The 21,632-nt window shown below is 33.2% G+C and overlaps 1 protein-coding gene across 1 annotated transcript; it reads right to left on the reverse strand.

Annotated features, from left to right (window-relative positions):
• Positions 1-665: 665 nt before the first annotated feature.
• LOC113500115 (segmentation polarity homeobox protein engrailed-like) lies at positions 666-20,378 on the reverse strand. Its single transcript, XM_026880789.1, has 3 exons — positions 18,856-20,378; positions 2,936-3,027; positions 666-2,110 (listed from the first exon to the last, which is right to left on the reverse strand). The coding sequence occupies exons 1-3, from the start codon at positions 19,646-19,648 to the stop codon at positions 1,880-1,882; spliced, it is 1,116 nt and encodes a 371-aa protein (XP_026736590.1). The 5' UTR covers positions 19,649-20,378; the 3' UTR covers positions 666-1,879.
• Between the last annotated feature and the right edge of the window lie 1,254 nt (positions 20,379-21,632).

Raw genomic sequence — 21,632 nt, forward strand, 5'->3', positions numbered from 1 at the left:
AACGTAATATAATTTATTTTATCATCTATAATTACATTAAAACACTAGCACAGTCACAAAAACTACCCGAATAATTAAATTTCTATAAATATTTACAAAAATAAAACAAAAGAAAAATGGAAGAAACGAAATGACTAAAAGACAGTTTTTTTTTCTAAAAATTAAATAAGAAATACCGAATTTATATTTACAGAACACATAAATAAATTATTATGCAATTAAGATTATTTATTTATACAATTATTATTTTACAATTTAATTTAATTGTGTAATAAAATGCCTTGTGTATACGAAATAATGCCCTTGAATGTAAACTTAGGGCATTATTTTGTATGAAACAAAATGCCTTGAAGCCTCTTTAATATGTTTTCTTAGGGCATTTTTTGTCTATCGCATTTCAGATACACGTTAAAGTCTAGACTATTTTCTTGTACAATGCCTCACCGAATTATTATATTATGAATAAAACTTATCAACTATTTGGTTACTATATCGCATCTAATAATCATTACTATTTATTTTAGAGAGAAGATTTGACAGGACGAATTTTAAATACTTTGTAAAAACTTGGACAAAATTATTTTAGGAAAAAAATGACTTCAAATTTAGTAAAACTATTGTTTTCAGTAGTATTTTTAGGTTTTTAAAATAACGACATTAAAATCTTAGCTAAAAAAGTACGGCAATATAAATCGGCGTGTCTGAAAACAGTCACAAGATATCGCCATCTCTTTCCAACCTTTGTGAAATATATTGGCATCGCTGTTTAATTTACCTTTTTTTTCTTTACTATAATTTAGCTGCCTTTAATGTCACTCAGACTGTCAACTGTCAGGTGCTCAAAAGAAAATATTTTTGATGGTATTTTTTTTAATAAAATAGTGGAAGCGAGACGGTACAGTACAAGTCGTAGAGCATTTTCTCTCTTACACAAATGCAACCTTCTTCAACTGATCAAGATGAAGTCAAAACCAACTTAATATGACTACAATTAACTCTCTCAAACTAATCGGCAATAAATACACTAATTTCTATATTTATAAGACTATCAGGAACATTTTTTTATTAATAAAATATTATACACCTAAACTATTATGTATTATTTACATTTGCACCGAAATACCAATTGCCAAAACCTTAAAAAAGGTTTTAAATCTGAGCGGATTTGATGATCATTTATTGTAAGAAATTGATTATGGAGAGTTCTAATCGTATGTGCGCGCGGCGCTATGTGTGCGTGCGATTGACAGCGACTGTTTACTATAGAAGCTTTAATGTGTGTGACAGTGACACATAAATGAAAGCTGTGTTAGTACACAACGTCACTGTGTGTCACAAGGGTTACACACACATGGGGCCGCGAGTAAAGATGAGTTAAACGAACGATTCCTTGTGCAAAATGAATCGAATTATTTCACATAACAACGCATTCTATCAACTATTTGATTTATTAGTAGTAATAGTTTAGTCTCAAAATGGCCTTAAAATTCATTTAACATATTCAGACTAATTAGACGCATTTTTCAAACATATTTACAAAGTCCTTTATGGCAAAGAACCAATTATTCGACTCAAAAAGTCAAGTTACTATTATACATACGGAAACATACTGTCTATGTTTCAAATTGACTTCTTACAAAGCACATTCTTCATTTACCATCACTTGTATTGTCCAAACCTCCTTAAAAGCATATCTAATATAATGCCCTTAAGATTCATCACTACTCGAAACAATCACTTAAATCGACCTCACAGGGCATTATGAAACATAACGCCTCCTTCTAATTCCTTCAATTCTAACAGCCGAAACCAGAAGGCATATTGACAACATATGCCCTATATTTTTATACAGGGCATTTTGAAACAGAATGCCCTATACTTATGTGACATTAATTTCCTCTTCTTCATCGCTCTCGTTAACAGTGCTGTGGTTGTAGAGTCCCTGCGCCATGAGCTGCAGCGCCAGCGGGTTCCTCTGGCCCGACGCCTTCTTGATCTTGGCCCGCTTGTTCTGGAACCAGATCTTGATCTGGGCCTCGGCCAGCCCCAGCTCCGCAGCCAGGCTCTGGCGCCGCCGCTCCGTCAGGTAGCGGTTCTCCGCGAACTCGTGCTGAGAGGAGGAAATAAATAGGTTAGAATATGGGTTGGAGAATGTAGTTTGAAAGATTTGAAGTCTTTTTTTAAATGATTTAATAATAAAATATTTACAAAGATTTTTTTTAATTAAAAGCAGAGTTGAAATGGTATATATTAAGATCGATCAACCTTCTTGGATTCATTAAACGATGCAACAAAAAACAGTTTATTAGTCGACACTCATTTTTCTCTCAATGAGGCTTTTATAATAGCCATTGTATCACTCTATAAAGAAACTCAATACTCAATACTCAATCATTTATTGCATTCCATATGTTACAGAGATGGTAGAAAATAAATAGCAGTTCAATATGGACCCTGTTGGGCACGCAAAAAATTTAGGAGAGAGGAAGAGGGCAGAATAATTGTATAATATTAATAATAGTTATTACTCTATATCTCAATAGTTGTTACTATCGTTATCTATCTTCTAACATTCAAGTCATAAAATTCAACTATATTATTGACAACATCCTATACAAATGTAAATACTTTTAAACAGCATCTTAACTTCAAAATTATGAAAAAGGTAACTGACATAAGAATGAAAAATTCTATCCCTACTAATATTATAAATGCCAAAGTAACTCTGTCTGTCTGTTACGCTTTCACGTCTAAATCACTGAACGGATTTTAATGAAATTTGGTACAGAGATAGAGTTGACCTTGAGAAAGAACATAGGATAGTTTTTATCCCGGACTTTTGAAGGGTTTTCTTGGAAACGCGATATAACCGACCTCGAAGCGGGCGAAGCCGCGGGCGAAAAGCTAGTCTAGTCTATAAATGTTTCTGAATTACCTTTAGTCTAGCAAGCTGGGCCGCGCTGAAGGCAGTTCTAGGTCTCTTTTCTTCTGGAGTGGCTCTCTTCTTCATCCTTCTACTTCTTGGACCTGTTGACAAGAGAAAGAGATCTTTAATAGCTGTCAATTTACCAACCATTATGGATTTTTAAGTAAAGAGTTATTGAAGAAAAACGGTCGGATTATTTTCTTTATCGTGTATTTTTTTACTTGCATCCACAAATCAATTTTTATGTTGGTTATAAAATAAAAATACTTTTTTAATTTTACGATTTGATTAAAAATATATATGTACTAGCTGTTGCTCGCGACTTCGCCCGCGTGGTTAGAAGATATAAGTTAGGAATTTTTAAACGGAAGCCCTCGAAGTTGAATATTTTCCCCCGTTTTTGCCACATTTTCCATTATATCTTCGCTCTTACTAGTCGCAGCGTGATGGTTTATAGCCTAAAACCTTCCTCGATGAATGATCTATTGAACACAAAAATATTTTTTCAATTTGAACCAGTAATTCCGGAGATTAGCGCGTTCAAACAAACAAACAAGGACTGAACTTTAACTTTTTAATCCAGTTAAAACGAATTTAAAGAGTAGTAACTGTAAAAATAACCCTAAATTCTAACTAAATTATCAATTTAACTAATAAATATCTGTCATAAGACCACCAAGTCACAAATTCAATACATTACTATTGTAATAAACCCACATATACCGAAATCATAAATAGAATAAAATTGGGCGTGGCAAGTTACCCCTTTCGTTGTACGCTTTTAATGAACCGTAATAATAGGGCTGGGCAATATTGTTTATCGATAAATAGTGATGTGACATTATAGTTACGGTTTTTTAATGTCACGTAATGAGGTTCTGTTTTCATAATTAAAAATGTAATTAGAGGTTATTATTGAATATTGTTTGGTTGTAATGGTTTAATAGTTATGAAAAATGTTTTAATAAGTTGTAATATGGGTACTTAAGATTAATAAAAAATATCCTTTTGTATTTTAAGCACGCCTTAACTTAAAAACATAATTTAAAAGACTAGGTGCCTTGTGCACGTGAAATAAAAGTTTTTGTAAATTCCTTAGTGCGGGAGTCGTTTAAAAAAAAGAAAAGATTTGAATTTGTCTAAAATAATTAGAACACCATTTCATAACTTCTCAAAAACATATCACTATAAAAGGGCTAACCATTCCAATTCCAACCCTTTAATACATTGGCTTAACTTTAACCACAGCACAACAATTGAAAATTCCTTAAAAATGATTTCCATAAACTAATTTCGTTCTTTATAAATTAACTGGCAAATCCAAGATGGCGTTGGAAGTGTTAACTGGGAATGTTTAACTGGCATTAACTGGCACTGGCGTCGACTGGCATGCCAGGCTATGATTTATATGCCAGTATTGTGCTACTTCGTAATTGGCAGAAAAATGCATATTTTAATTAGGTACTTTTACGACTGTATTGCTGGTTTTTCTTTTTTGGGATTGTTTTTGCATTATTTGCACGCTTAATGACAAAATTCTAAAAAGAATACTTTATTTTGGTAAAGAAAATTTTTAAAAATAGGTAATATAATTTTAGTATCAAAACGATTCATCATTCTATAAAAGAGTTAAACATTTAATATTATTATAAAATTTTGAATTATTATTAATCTAAATCTAAAATAAAAACAATTTAAAACATAACCTAAAAAACAAACAAAGGAAAACAAATACAATTACACACCCACGGCCATTTTAAAAAGACTCGCCATTTTGCCTTTTGGCTTACCAGCGTAAACTCGGCAATTCAGGCTGTACACTAAATTCCTTTGCCTAGCGTAAAAAACAGGAAGGCGACGAAGTGTTTATGGCTCCTGCCGCGATAGCACGGAATGTAATGGCGGACTACAGATCTATGATTGTAGATTTTATTCACTTTAAATAGTAATGAAGTGTTGATGCATTCTGCTGGCGAGGTTTAAATAAAGGGTTGGTTATTTACTTGGTGGCAATTGTTTTTTAATGGCCGCTACGTTATTGCGTTACGTATTTTTTAGGTTTGTATAGTAAACCCGTTTTTTTAATGGTTTTGTGTTTTTCTGTAGGTATTTCTTCATTCAGTTTTGAATTCCACCACAAAATAGTTGAGAAAGGCTAGGATGATGATGATTTCTACATTCAGTATAATTATGTCAAATGTTTTGTTTTTACTAACATACAGACAATTTTTTTGTTTTTACAAATTCTTATTAATAAAACAGTTCAAAGCAGCCATTTATAGACCAAACTGTTTTTTATGATCAAAAAACATTGTCGTGAATCAGTCATAAAAATCATTCTGAATTCAAAATTATGAAAATATTGACAATTTATTATTTCACACTACTTGGAATGTTGCCAGCGTTACAAATTAAATTTGCCTATTTTATTTATTTATTTAGTTCAAAGGCAAGCTTACAAAAATAATTTAATCGGTTCATTTATTTAATTTTTATGTGCGCAAATGTTCTAATCGTAAACAATAATAATATTATTATTTATTGAATGTTAAATGTATCGTCATGCTTGTTATTTAAAATAAACATGGCAACATTGTTGGCACTAACATGACTAGTTAGTGCCTTGCGGTTTCACTCGCCGAGATAAACTCAAAAGAATCGTAAAGTAATGAATGCCAGTAACTTAACATTTAAAACCTCTCAAAACTTTCCGAATAGGCTTTATAGTTCCAGAGATCAATGGGTACAAACGAAAAAGAATAGGCTTTACATATTGATAACTTAATATATGTAAGATTTATGCTTCTGTAATTTAAAGAATGTTTAAACTAAACAAGTCATAAGTTACGCAAACATATCACAGAACGAATCCACAACACCCGAAAAATCAAAAGAAAAAATCACTCAAATCGAAACAATAACACAGCAATCAAAATTGAATTTTATCGTCCTTAAAATAGAACCGGAAATCGTTAAACGGTAGTCTTCTAAAAGAATACAATTCTCAAACCACTGGAAAATGGGTTTAACTACTTAGAAAACAGAGTTTATTTTCGTTTTACAATTTAAAGGGCAATACATCAGGGCAATAAACGGTGCAAGTAAAATTTTTATTCGTATTTTTAATTAAACAACACAAAATGTTTTACATTTTCTGGTGCAGGCGAGACGCGGGAAAATTGCCGGTCACTTTAAAATACGGCGGCCATGTTTTATCTGGATATTATTGCATTTGCTAAATGTGTTGCGGTTTTATGTGGTCTGGCAATATTTTAGGTGAGTTTTATAGTTACTTAGTTTCGGCGTAGTTTCGTTTGTATTTACTAAGGTTTTTTTTTGCACTAGCTTTTGCTATCGGATTTACTCGTGGGAGAATAATAAAATCAGAATTGAAGCCTGTGTGCAATTTGGTCAGTTGCTATTCATCCAAAAGTGTTTAGGGGTTTACGTATAAAAGTACAAAATACAAACAGATTTCTTTTGTTAAGCGTAAGTAACTTTAGAATATACCCATACTTAAACAATTGTCAACCTTTATCTGTAAAACAAACAAAAATACATAATATTTATTGACAACCCCAAAAACTCAACCTCTTTTTCAACAATTGGTTAAAAATAACCCATTAGTTGACATATGAATAAATAGTACCGTTTGTCTTTGCTGTCGTGAAGGGTTGAGAGGCATTTTAATCACCCCCAACTTGTCTGGTACCATTGAAAGCCATCAGGGGGTCACAAATAATGTCTTTTAAGTACTTTATGTTAAATTGCAACACTTAGGGTTGATCTATGAGGTTGAAACGGGATGAAATCGGGTTTAAAGGGTTGAAATTGTCGTATCTACAAGAGTTTTAGTAATTGCGGTTGTAATTATTGTGTTTTGGTGAACTAACGATGTGTTTAAGTGTGGTTTGAATTAAGTGGTGCACTTGGTTAAGTATATAGGTGATGAATTGGTAAAATGAACCTTATGTGCTTATTATTATTATGTAATAAAAATATCTGCCTATACAGTCCAACCCACTGCTGGGCACAGGTCTCTTCCTGTATAAGGAAGGTTTGAGCATTGATCACCACGCTAGCTCACTGCGGGCCATTTCGGATTCCAATATTTGTAATGCAGGTTTCCTCACGATGTTTTTTTTCACCGTTAGTAGTGTCCTAGATATAGTTTTCAAAAAGTCAAATTTGTATTGTGCAAAAGAGCGTGGGAATCAGAACTAGATGCTTTTGCCCAGCAGTGGGATTTACAATTATGTTATTGTTTTATATTCGAAATAAGTTTTCAAACGCTATTCATCTTAATTAAGTTATTTATAAACTTGAACGGTTAAACAAGATAGTTAATAAACGTTGTCCAACCGGTTTTGTAAGAATGAAGTTAACTTAATCTTGGTCCTTGTTAAATACTTAACTGTGTATTTAAATAATGGTTATAATTAACACTAGCCTGTAACTGTCCCACTGCAGGCCTCTCATAAGGAGAATGAGCATTGATCACCACGCTTGTGAGATGCCCCACGGTGGGGCGCCATTATCGAAGCTGTTAATAACACCAGCCTGTAACTGTCCCACTGCAGGACTCTCATACAGAGAACGAGTATTGATAAAAAAAACTGCAGATTGGCGATTTAAGAAACAAATATATTTCGTCATATCTTCAATTCAATGTTTCTAAGACTAGTCAAAAGAGGGAAATCATTTTTTTCTTAGTTTTACTTTTAAAATAGTCCCTACCACAGAATATACATTTTGTTATTTGCTATATTGTAACTCTGCCCGCCCTCTGTGTGAATAAAGATTGAACATAGCATTTTAAATTCAGAACAGCATAGGGTAAGCATGGAGATTGATTTTTTAACATGGAGTAAAGATTTTTGGATGCGGCATTAATAGTTGAATGGAGGAACTATACGTGGGTAAATGACTTATTCAAATATCATTTTGTCTCTTCATTTTACTTGAAAATGATAAAGAAAACTTAATCAATACCAAAGAACAATATTATAATTTATTTGTGCGTCTGCTTAGCGTTGATCTTGATAGTGGCTGTCATTTTGCTGCATGATAAAAAAAAGTTGATGTTTACAAAGATTTTCAATTTATTAAACTCAAAAGTTATGATAGAGTGAGCATATCCGACTGCGACAAAACGAGATTATTGTGTTTACAATCTGGGGCCTGATTTTACCTTATAATGTATGGAGATATATATATTTTTTCTCGGTAATAATGTAACACAGTGTGTTATACATTCGTTTTAACACAGGTAATACTTAAAAATACAACTATTAATAATATTACTCGATTGCTTCAAAAAGAAGGTATTTATTTTCTTTAAACAATATGAAAACTATCTTATCCATTTCAATTCACACATCTCTGTTCCTATTACATATTCAATGCACGAGCTTAAACTGAACAAAGTACTGAGACCTTATTACAATGACATAAGAACTATTATTGCTTGTACGATTTTATCGCTTATTCTCCTCAAATGATTTTCGATCTTAGACTCATAGGTATAAAGTTGACTTTCCTTTAATATTTTTATAGATTTTTTTTGCTTTGATTTTTATAGGGGTGGTTTTAAGGGGTGTTGTATTACATAGTGACCTTTTAAAACACCCTCTAGGAAAAGGAAAAGATTGCGGATATTGTAAAAGGAAGCTTTCTTTTAAAAGAAAGGTATATTTTAAAATAAAAGGTTCGATTTCTAAGTGTTGCTTCTCGGATTTACATAAATTAAAAAGTCTTCTGTTAATCTCTATTTAAACAAGTGAAAGTGGTTGTTATTCTGATACCTACTAAACGACTGAACTGATTTTGATTAAATTAGATAAGTACGGATAAACTTTACTGAGAAGGAAAGCAATCATGCCTTAAGTTTAGTATTTAAAATATTTTGTTAAAAGTCTATTAAGTAAAGAACATAAAAATAGATATTAATTGACATAAAATACTATTTACATCTTTACTTAATGGCTAAAGCCCATTATCATAAATTTGCGTAAAAGTTTTTTCAATTTTGAATACCAGAAAAGATTACCAATTAAAAAAAAAAACAACATAGTTAGGTAAAAAATTCGTCAACTCAGAATCGAACCCCAATCCGCAATTACTAGCCATCTAACATTTCAACGCAACGATTACTTCTGCCTACTCGCAAAAGTTTATCCAGAACAATTCGTCTTTAAACGGTAGAAATCAAGTTATTAAGGAATTCTTGTGTTTCACAAAAACTCCTGCGCACGGTGGGCCGTTCTCGGTAACTAGGGATGGGATGATACAACAATGTATCGATCTATCGATATATTTTAGTGATGGGACATGTTGTTCGATAAAATATTGGTACATCACTAAATTGTTATGGTCTTAACGCAAGGTAAATTTTAGCGAATTTCAAATTAAATTGCTTTTTAGAACAGAGTATTTTTAGATAAATTTTATATGGCCTCATTCTAACATTAAACAAAAAGATATTTTGTCGATATAGCAAATGTATCTCTAAAGAATGCTAGTTCGAATTAATTAAACCTCCCCGCAATGTAAGAAACTATCCTTTTTAATTAGAAGCAAGTGAAACCACAGGATATTATAATTAACTAGCTGTTGCCCGCGACTTCGTCCCCTTGGGTAGAAGATATAAGATATGATTTAAGTACACCTGCCCGATTTTTTTCACACTTTCCATTATATCTTAGCTCCTATTAGTCGCAGCGTGATGGTTTATAGCCTAAAGCCTTCCTCGATTAATGGTCTCTTCAATACAAAAATAATTTTTCAATTTGGACCAGTAGTTCCTGGGATTAGCGCGTTCAAACAAACAAACTCTTCAGCTTTATATATTAGTATAGATTAGTATAGATTAGAAAGCAGAGCAGAGCCCAGTAAGAAAATTGAACTACCCACAAAACGAAAAGGCGTTAAGTAAACTCAGTGTTACCACAAACAACACATTAATTAACAAACCAATCGTAATTTATCGGTTTTCATACCCAAATTAGTAAAGAATACCGATTTTTTTTTACCTCAAAATGTAACCAAACCCGTAGCTCTTAAACTAGTCTAAAAAAATATTCAATACTCATTCTTAAGGCTGGCATTTGTTATTACCCCATAGAATACCGTAAAGGGTTGCCATTAAAAATAAAGACGTATTGTTGACTAGTGATGTGATTGGGTGTCGATAAGATTATATCGATGTTTTTCAATGGTCACTTATTTATTCATATTTTGTGTTTAGTGTGGTATTTTAAAGTTTAAATAAGTTTGTAATGTAAAATCTCGCTTCCACAAATGAAGTCTTTTGAAAATTGATTTAAACAGTAATTACATTTGTTTTGATTTCACGATAAATAAAGCAAATATCCAAATGTGCGAAACGTGTCGCAGGTTCAATCCTCCCGTAGCACAAGCATTTGTGTGATCCACGAATGCTTGTTCTGAGTCTGGGTGTCTTTGTGCATGTGACTTGAATGTTTGCGAAACCCCTGCGACACAAGGACATAATACTTTAAAAATCGTTACTGTAATAAAAAACATGTCTATATGAATAAGAAATAGAGAAGTGTGGAAGAGTAAGGGGGAGGCCTTTGCCCAGCAGTGGGATCTAAAACAGGCTACATAAAAAAAAAAATATGAATAAGAACTGAAAACATTACGTTTATTTTCAGTCATGTGAAAAAGCCATTCAAATGAACAAAAATAACTTACTCAAGAAAATAAACGGTCTCCTATGTAATTTGATATAAGCACTTGGAAACACAGTTTACAGAAAATTACAGTTTTGCTTCAAAAGATACTTTTGTTATTAAATAGTTAAACAAAACTACGTAATTGTATTATTAAGCAATTTCGTGATTAACTGTTGGGAATAATAGTTAAATATTAAGTTAATTTTACGGTTTGGTATGTAATAAAAATAATACTAGCTTAGCATAACTCTCTTTCAGTGCCAGAGCATTGATCACCACGCTTGCGAGCTCCCCACGGTGGGGCGCCATTAACGCTTAATACAACGATCTTGTAAGTATTCTTCTGCCTCATAAAGAAAACTAGCATTGTTATCAACTTATAACACGCAATATATTATGACCAAAAAAGCAAAATTTTCATTTCTCAAAATTAAAATTATATTTTTCGGTAAGTGCAAGGTTGTGCTCGGAATTTATCGATATATCGATATTGATAGTTGAGCACATCACTGGTTTCCTTGTAATGCCAATTGTCACAGTAGCGGGAAGACTGGACTAATTAACAGAGATGGGTGGTAGTTAGTTAAGCAGTACAATCGGGTGATAAAGTTGTTAATCATTAATTCAATATTTTTAAAGAGAAAAATTAAAAAGAAACTAAAGAGTTTTATGTTAAGTTTAGGATGGAAGTATGCACCAGCAGAACTTGGGTACAAGCTATGATATAACACAGTTCTTTTGCACAGCATTTCAATTGAAAAAGTCGATACTTGTTCCCTTCATCATCATCGGCCTAGCCTTTCCCCAAATATCCAACATATTCGGTCGGCTCCCAGTCTAACCGAATTCAGCTAAGTACCAGTGTATTACAAGGAGCGACTGCCTATCTGCATTGGGCGTTAATGCGGTTTTTAATAATAAAAGTCTCAAAGCTAAATAATATTTATCATTGCCACGAAAATTCAAGACACACCCAGACTTAGAACAAGCATTTTTGCATAACACAAAAGCTTGGTCTAGACGAGTTTCGAACCCGCGATGCGTATTCTCTGCGCGTTTGTTAGGTGACGGGACTCACAAATAACGTGGCTTTTTATTCATAAATTACTTTCCAAAATATTTTTAGTAGTTACTCAGCTTATCCCTACACCAGCCGCGGTAGCTTCAATAGGAGACTGACCGACAGACTGACACTACATTTTAATATTGTTTATATGTAAATTGTTTGACGTTCTAAAGTGCCATATACTGGTGTAATAGAAATAAATAATTTGACTATGACCAGCACAAACTACCAAACTTTACCTCCTTATAATAAAGTTTAGATTATTTTTGTAAACACTTGTGTGTATAATTGTACCGTCATTTTTGACATATTGAACTCAAATTGGAGTATAAGTGAATACAATCTGAGTTTTTGTAGTTTGATCCGATGGGGCAACACCTTGGATATTACCACGCTTCTTATGGTTCGAGGTTTGGCAGAGTTATACAATTAAGACTAGGTTTGAAACCAGTATAGGCAGAATGTAAGGTTGTTGTACTTAGTTCGTAAAATAAATCTAAAGGCCCACGTTTTAATATCACGCCATTCAAATTTATCAAAATCGGTCCACCCCTACTCTAATTTCTAATTGAAAATTGCATTGTCATCGGGTTTGAAGCTACTCTGAAAATTTCAGCCTGTTACCTTATCGGGAAATGCCTCAAAATTGAGTTACAAAAATCCAACCGGAACGACAGAAAAAAACGGGGGAAAAAAATAAAAAAAGCATAAGTATTTAATTTTGATTGCATTCAGTTACTAGACTTTAAAACAATAAAAAAGTATTCATAAGTAAAAATGTAAAAAATTGGTCCAGAGCGAGGCGGTCTTTGTTAACACTCAAAGTATTTGCAAAATATACTGGTCACCTATCAAATGTTTGACTGTACCAACAGTTGCTTAACCCCGATATTGTTTGTTTTTTTGATGTCGCAACAACAAAAAAACATTATATGTCTAATTGTTTTTTATCAAAAAGAACTTGTATAAACATATAAAAATCATACAACGTTTTATCCCAGCGTATCCCATCCTATCCCATCCCAGCCTATTAAACCAATCCCATACAAACCCAACCTGTCTTTGTTCGTTCATACGCTATTATCCAGAAAACTAAAGGTTATTAAGTGGCAACACTGGTAGAATGAGTTCGTTACCGATTTGGGCATAGACAACGGTTATGGTTCAATGGGTAATTATAATTAACTCGCTTTTCGCAGTTAACGATTTTAGAGTTCCGCAAAAAGTTTATAAAACCATTCTGTTACATACCTTTTATTTTTTTAGCTGTATCAGTAAATTTTAGGAAGTACATCGTTCTCTTTTTAATTTCAATTATAATTTGTCAAAGTCTAATTATTTGTAGAACCCTATGACCAGGAGTGTGCAATAAACTGAGATAAAAAATAAAATTTTATTATATATGCAATCTGAATTTTTGATGGTTTGATATGTTTTTTTTTGTATATAGCAAATGATTGTACTGTAAATACTTAACTCTGTAAAATTGTAAATAAATTATGTAAAATAACAGCAAAGAATAAGTTACGAACTAATCCACTGAACATTTCTTTGCCATATAAATTAAACTTAAGAGCACAAAAACAGACATACAAACATCAAATAGACACATAATCGTAATTCCCAAAAACAAAACATTATTTTTTAACTAACCAAAATAGTTTCCAACAAAACATTCATTTCTCCACTGAAAAATATCGTTTATATTCAGACAAAGTCGTCCATAATGAAAAATAATTACTTAAATATTATACGGAACCTTACATTTACCAGGCGATCACGCCCATCAGTATCGCAAACAATACTCGATACACGTTTGAATGATTTCTAAGAAAACTAAACGAAACGCAAAAACCATTGCGTTGTGTGTTAATTGATTAATTGCTCCCGTGTGTGTATATGTGCTTGTCTGCTTGTCTGTGTGTGTTTAAGGTGAGTATTCACTATGAACGTAATAGAAAGATTAAAAAAAGACTCCCACATTAAGGAATTCAATTCACGTGTCCTGTGTCGCAGTGTGCTTCACAAACATTCAAGTCACATGCACAAAGACACCCAGACTCAGGACAAGCATTCGTAAATCACACAAAATATGTTTGTCCTACACGGGAATCAAACTTGCGACACGAGTCTTTTCAATGACTATAATCAGATAGTAACACCCGACGCAAAAAGGAACGGTGGTATACGTTTCACGTGTCTATCTGTGGCATCATAGCTCCCGAACTAATTGAATTAAAGTTGAATTATGTGCGAGTATTCCCAGACATGTTGGATAAAAATCGGTCTAGCCATTAAAAGCTTTCAAAGTTTTCTATTCTATCTTGTTATCACACCTATAACTGCTTACACCAAGACCCCATTATTCCAATCCCATTAATCTTTCATCCAATTTCGCAGAAAAAAAAAACCATAAATACTTTAACATTTTCAATGCATAAATAATCCGCACAATTCACACCTTTACGTAAGTAAAAATCAATTTACCAAAGCCATATTTAAAAAAAATAATTGCATTCGGAATCGGGCCTTAACCGCTACTGGGCGTGCCGCTGTACTTATTGCAAGATGGCCGCTTCAAAAAAAATAATAATTGCACTAAATAATTGTTTCATTACCTACTTCACCTGCTAATCAACAAAGTTAAATCAACAGCTAGTTTAAAACTATCAATCGATTCTCTATCTTGTTACGACATATTAAGAGTTAATTTCATCGCTCCCCTTTTCAATAACTGTAAATATAAAATTGTCTAGGTTTAAAAGTCGGTGCGAATGTGTTAAGGGTCCGCGATTCGCGACGTAATTGCGAAAATACACTTTATCATTCAAATAATAAAGTGAATAATCGGGAAATCGTTGTTTTTTTGTAATCGTTCAACTGTAATTATGTTGTCTTGGGATTTTTTGAAATAATGAGCTTTTAGTAGCGGGCGATGAAAGAATAAGACCGGTTCACTTGTATAGCTAAGGCGAGTGATTATTAAATTTTTCTACAATTTTTTCGCGGCCATTAAAACGTAGTACGACATATCTCTGGTTGGCAAGATGGCCGCTGTGACGGGCTAATGATCTTAATGACTTTTATTTATATTTTCGAGATTTTCAGCTAGAGGTATTTTTACTAAGAAGCCTTGTAGAAAAAAAATGTCTTCTTCAATCTTATAGATTTCTTGTTCATCAGATTCTAATGTGATAAGTTTTCTTCTTGCAAATCTGCATCTAATAGGAAAAAATATTGTTTTCTAATCACATTTTCCTTAATCTGTCATTGTAATAAGAATTTAAATGACTAATTGCAATTAAACCTTTTTACTGTTTAACACTAGTTACGATAAAATTGGTCTGATAAGATAAAATGTCCGACGGAAGAAAAAAAAATATCTTGCGTCTCTTAACTCGTAAAAAAACAAATAGTGGACAGAATACCACTTAGCTCGTGGCTAAGCTATAACCGCGTAATTGATTCGATCACAGGTTAAGCTATGCTTGACGCGGTTGGTCCGTAGATGGGTGACCATCTTTGTCATAACGAGTTCCTCTGTGTTTCGGAAGGCACGTTAAATTGTTGGTCCCAGCTGTTATTTCTACATCTTTGACAGTCGTTACAGGTAGTCAGAAGCTTGAAAAAGTCTGACAGCCAGTCTAACCAAGGGGTATCGTGTTGCCCAGGTAACTGGGTTGAGGAGGTCAGATAGGCAGTCGCTCCTTGTAAAACACTGGTACTTAGCTGAAACCGGTTGGACTGGTAGCCGAGCCCAACATAGTTGGGAAAAGGCTAGGCCAATGATGAAAAAATGATAGCACTACTCTTAATAGCATTAGTATTATCATTAAGTATTTTCGTATTCAATTTCGTGAGGAATTCATACTTACATGAATTTTCTTGAGTATGATCCGTACTTAAATAATACAACGGTTTACTCACGCGTACCTATCGGAGTCGCCCGAATAGTTACGGAACCAAAAAGCTCATGATTAAGGACTCCGGTGTGGTCCGTAACTAGTCGGACGATCCCGTTGCATATGATTATTTTTGTAATCATTAAGTTCATAAATTAAGAAAGTATTTAACCACCTTCAAACTTACTTATAAGACTGCCTATTAAAATCTTAAAACCAATTTACATTTAACAGAAAAAGAACAGCATAAACGCATTAAAAACTAACACAATGTCTATTACTATTGTCGTCTACATTATAAAACCTACATTTGTAAATCCCGCATCATTTTCCCGCGCTACCAGCTGTCAACGTGACAGCTGTAACGCCGCCATTTGCTGACATCTAATGTCAGCGCTTCATTGTGTAGTATTCACAATAAATTGCCGTTTTCCTTGAAATAAGTAAATAATGAGTTGATGTCGTCAAGTGTGCTTTGATTTGAAATGTTTGTTTTTAATTTAGTATTATTTTTGTTTTTGCAAGCGTTAGTTTTGCTCTGCGACCAAGAGGAAAATGGTATAGGATGGGATAGAATGACATGCAAGTACTTAAGAAAATGGCGTTTAAAAACAAATAATCAATCTGACAACTTGGCAAAAAAGGTTACCAATAATTATACTTATATGAATCTTCGTAGCTAATTGTAAATGTGTTTAATTGGAATCTATTAAGAACTAGCTGTTGCCCGCGACTTCGTCCCCGTGGGTAGAAGATATAAGTTATGATTTATACCTGCCCTGTTTTTTTACACATTTGCCATTTAATCTTCGCTCCTATTAGTCGCAGCTTGACGGTTTATAGCCTAAAGCCTTCCTCGATGAATGGTCTATTCAACACAAACGGAATTTTTCAATTCGGACCAGTAGTTTCTGAGATTAGCGCGTTCAAACAAACAATCAAACAAACAAACTCTTCAGCTTTATATATTAGTATCGATATAGATTTAATCATTTACCTAATATCTTTGATTCTTCAAGGAATCCGGATAATGTATATATTATGCCTTTTTCATTATAATATTTTAATTTATTTTTTACTATCTGTTACCTTTTGACCCGCCCGCTACGAATCGGTTGAAAAATAATCCCACGGGAGCATAAAATCAGGCTAAAAACTATTCCATGCATTAATCCTAGTTACAAACTATATGTTTACCAAGTTTCATCTAAATCTGTTCAGTGGTTTGTGAGTGAAAATGGAACAAACATCCATACATAAAAACTTTCACGTTTGTAACATGAAGTGGGATTCCGCGACCTCTTAAATTATGTCCTATACTTGCAATAACATTGTCCTACATTCTAAAATAAATACTCAATACATCCCCACTTTTAAACAAGCGAAACCTAATATAAATTCATAAAATTTACATACAATAACAACAAAAACAATGTGTGTTAAACACGGCGACACACGCTGACAATGTTTGAATATATTAGCGAGAAATATTAATACATACTTATTTAAAAAGAAAATTTACACACCTCATATTTTGTCTAAGTACGTACTGAGAAATGAAACTTTACACTTAGGTTATATTCTTGACAGAGTGTAGAAAATAGTTATGGTAAATGACCGGTAGCGGTATTAAATCAAAGCTAAGGCAAATATGACGATAGCGCGGAGAAAATAGTCAGTGTTCTAAGTTTTAAGTAAAGATAATGTTTTGTCTTCTGTGAGTTAGATTATTTGATTATTTTCTATAATCCTGTCAGTCACATTTAAAAATTCTTGGTCTATTCCTAATAATTTTGGTGTATTTCTATACCTTTTGTACTTATTTTTGTGTTCTATGCAAACAGCCTTATAAGTCAGTTTTTAATCGTTTCATTTGACTAATTAGCCTCCAGCCTAGATATGTTTTAATTAATATTCAAATTTTGATAAGCTGTCAATGATGTACACCTATTCCCTAACTCCTCTCTCACTCAAAAAATAACATTAGTAACACTAGTATTTTAAGTCGTATACCTCTTGAAGAACAAACTCGATATCTAAGTTCAAAAACCTCATTCAAAACATTAAGTAATATAATACCTAAAAAAACAAAAATCACTGTCATTTAAAACTGTCAGATTTCAAAGAGAATTATTTTCGTCAATGTTTCAACAAGTTTAAATTTGACCTAACAAGTCAAGGGTCATGTGCACATATTGTTAGGGAAACGGAATATTATGAAATATTGAAATTTTAAAAGATTTCTTTTTAAGTCTTGAAGCTTTTTTGCAGTCGTCATTGTAACATAATAACGTAAAGAAAAAAAGAAAATTTAATCTTAAAATGGAACTCTTTAAAAAAGCAATATATGCGTAGATCAAAAGAAATTATAGTAATCATAATGTATCTAATCATATCCTAGTGATGTAGGCCTAAAAGGGTGCGACTGAAAAAATATTAATTGTAATAAAAAACAAACTCAAATAAAAAAGGACAAAATCTCTGTTATAAGCCATATTTTCTTTATTATATGTGTCAACTATTATTCAACATAATCTATGTTAAATAGCACTCTTTAATTATTTATCTAAAAGCCAAATAATGAACAGTAATTAATATTAAAACGTTTTATATTTCTATCTTTCACACCTTCTCGCTTTAAGAGAGAGACAGCATGAGATATAACGACAACTTATAACTGAATGACGTTTCCGTATCGTAGTATAGAACCTCATTTTGTAGTCAAAACAGGTTTTATTTATTCCTAAATCTCTTTATTTCTAAATGGCCTATCAAAAGTATAATTATCAAATTCCAAAATTTAAGATAAGTTGTACTTTAAAACCAATCTTTAAAACAAACAAAAATAAAATTTTAAAACGAAACGAGGCATTAATAAAGATGTGTCATTTTAAAAGGAGGCCGCATATTCAGAATTAATTCAAAAACAAAAAAAAAGTATCCTAGTAGAAACATTTGTTCCGAAGTGTCAACATCTTGTGACATGGTCTAGTTCATTTTATATTCAAAGAAACACAGCACAGTGGGATCATTGTCAAAATGTTTATGTATGTCACTTTTTGTTCCAAAAGAATATTTATGAAGACTTGTTTTAAAAGAATCGCTTTACATCTGATACAACGTAAGTCTAAAAAGGTTTACACAAAAAATCAATCATAATATTACCAATGAGATCTAAAACAAACAAATAAATACTTATCAAAGCTACCGCTTAAAGAAACCAGTTTCCGATAAAAAAAAAAAACAAAAAAAAAACTGTCTTACCGGAACTGGGTCGATCGCTGTATCTGGTGCAATACACCCACGCGGGCCAAAGCTGGCCGTTCCCAGACTGGCTATTGGTGTCAGTACTTCCACATGTCGATAGCGCCCCACTTGAGGTCGAGGAGACCACAGAACTGGCAGAATCAGGCCTCTTTTGGGCCTCAATCACCTTCGGCAGCTCCCGTTCTTTAGCCACTTGAGAAACAGTCTCTCCAATTTGGGATACCGTTTGCCTCAGCCCTCCTAGAGGCGGCATAGATGTAAATTCAGACTCTTTCGACTTTAAATAGTCGAAACTGTATTTTTGGTAGTCATTTTGAGGCTTAGATAGGTCATAAGGTTTGTAGAGAATACTGTGGTTCGGGCCTACTGGTTTCGGACCCTCAATTTTGCTAGTTTTCCTGATCGCGTTCAAACCAAATTCTGGATGCAGGATGTTGCTTATCGAGAATGCTATGGGTACCGACGGCTGTGCTCTCTGGTTTCTTAGTTTGTCTTCGAATCTGTCTTCTGGGTTTATTTGAGGTTTCACATCTGGAGTTTCAGGTCTAAAGTAGTTCTGGAAGTTGTCCATTTCTTGGTGCCCTGGGCTTGGAGGTGGCGAGTTTGGTTGCACTTTGATTATCGTCATGTTTGGAGAACTCCTCTCGTACCTGGATTCTATGGTGGTGCAGGTGTACTGGCTTTGTGGGGTATAGTTCATGGGGCTGTCAGGATGTGGGGCTGGTACTCTGCCAGCGACTGGACCAGGACTGTTCGCCTGGTTCGGACTGCAACGATCTTCAAACGCCATCTCACTGTTCACTTCACAAAGTTCGAGTCAATTCACGTTAAGCACCGATTGGCATGTTTTTTGTCTTGTTAGTACGACACGGCTGTCAGATTGAAATGTCAAGAGAGGTTGACGCGGGCACTGCTCCCGACGGCGGTGGCCGAGCGACTGCGCCTCGCCTCGTCTCGAGACCACGCCTCCGGACAAACAAGCTTTTTCACCCTTCCCCGTTCGTTTAGTAGGCGTTAACCGGCCGCTTTTCATTGCTAAACAACATCTTTTGTAGACTCCATCTCTGTTTAACTTAGGGGGATTGTGGGTGTCGGAGAGAGATGGTAGTATGACAATTGATTTGACCCTTGTGTGTATTTAGTCGCGGCCAGATTTGTAATTCAGTTGTAAATTGCCCGTATGGCTCTTTTGCACGATCATAATGTATCAATACCGGCATTCTCTTTGTGTGGAATTTCAATTAAACTTTGACAGAATTATTATATTGATAGATATCCGCCATGTTGAATTATTGATCGAGTATCGCCGTAGTGGGATTTTTTTAAGAAATTATAACATAATATGTTTGTAATTAAGTTGTAGTTTTAATAAGATTGATAAGATCTACTATTGTTGCTGTTTTATTGTTGTATTTAATTATTTGTTAGGGTTCCGTAGATAGATTTTTGCAAATATTACTTTTGAGAACTTTTTTCGAGATGAAATTTTGTCGTAAATTAAAATGAAGAATAGTGTAATTTTCTTTATTGTTCACAAATTATAAATATGTTCCATTTTTTTTATTTAATCATGATGCAATAAAACTAGAATTATTAATATAATGCATCCTTGCTAAAATAAGATACCGACGGCATTTTTCGAAATTTCACCCTTATATTCTGTACAAAAGAATTCATATTTTACTTAAAAATAAGCCTCTACTATTTCTACGAGAAATGTTTATTAATATCAAATATTCAGACATTTGTAAAAAAAAGACCTTCCATGTTAAATCAAAATTCCGCGATTTTTATACATTCTATGGAAAAAAAATATTTTCTCCTTCCTTTAAATTGTCTACTATTCCTATTTATAATTATGACGTAAATGTTAAAAAAAAGAAGACATTATTAGACGTGATAGCATGCAGTTCAATGTATAGATTCGTTTACGAGAGGTGCCAGTTCGATGCCGTCGCATGCAAATACCTTTGTGACCTTCTCAAAGTTATGTGTACTTTTTTAATTATTCTAAGACACCACTGACAAACGGTGAAGGAAAACATCGTGAGGAAACCTGGACTACAAATATTGGAATCTGAAATTGCCCGCAGTGAGCTAGCGTGGACGCGAGTTGTGATAAATGCTCCTATCTTCCGTATGTATTGGAAGAGGCCTATGCTCAACAGTGGGCCTTGGCTGTTTTTATATCATTAGCTGTTGCCCGCGACTTCGTCCGCGTGGTTAGAAGATATAAGATTTATACCTGCCCTATTTTCTTTCCACATTTTCCATTGTATCTTCGCTCCTATTAGTCGCAACGTTATGGTGTATAGCCTATAACCTTCCTCGATGAATGTTCTATTCAACACAATAATTTTTCAATTCGAACCAGTAGTTCCTGAGATTAGCGCGTTCAAACAAACAAACTCTTCAGCTTTATATATTAGTCTATATACGGAACAAAAACTAATAAACAACGATCACAATTCACTTTAAGGTTACGTAGAAAACTAATTTCATTTTATATTTGAAGTAATTTAATTATTTTTAATGCCTTATTTCACACTAAGTTTTACGATTTTCAATTACCAAAGATCATTAAAAGTAGGTATGCTTAATAACCGTGACAATTTGACAAACTTAATAATTATTATTTTTAATTATGATTACGATTGCTGGCAATAGTTTAAATTATTTAATAATTTTTCTCTTTTTCAATTAAACGTTTATCAGTCTTTAATTAGCGAATAATTTTGTTACGTTGATTAAGTGCGTTTTAATTGGTTTTCTAA

Source organism: Trichoplusia ni, chromosome 13 (assembly GCF_003590095.1).
Source record: "Trichoplusia ni isolate ovarian cell line Hi5 chromosome 13, tn1, whole genome shotgun sequence".
In the NCBI taxonomy this organism is placed as follows: Eukaryota; Metazoa; Arthropoda; class Insecta; order Lepidoptera; family Noctuidae; genus Trichoplusia; species Trichoplusia ni.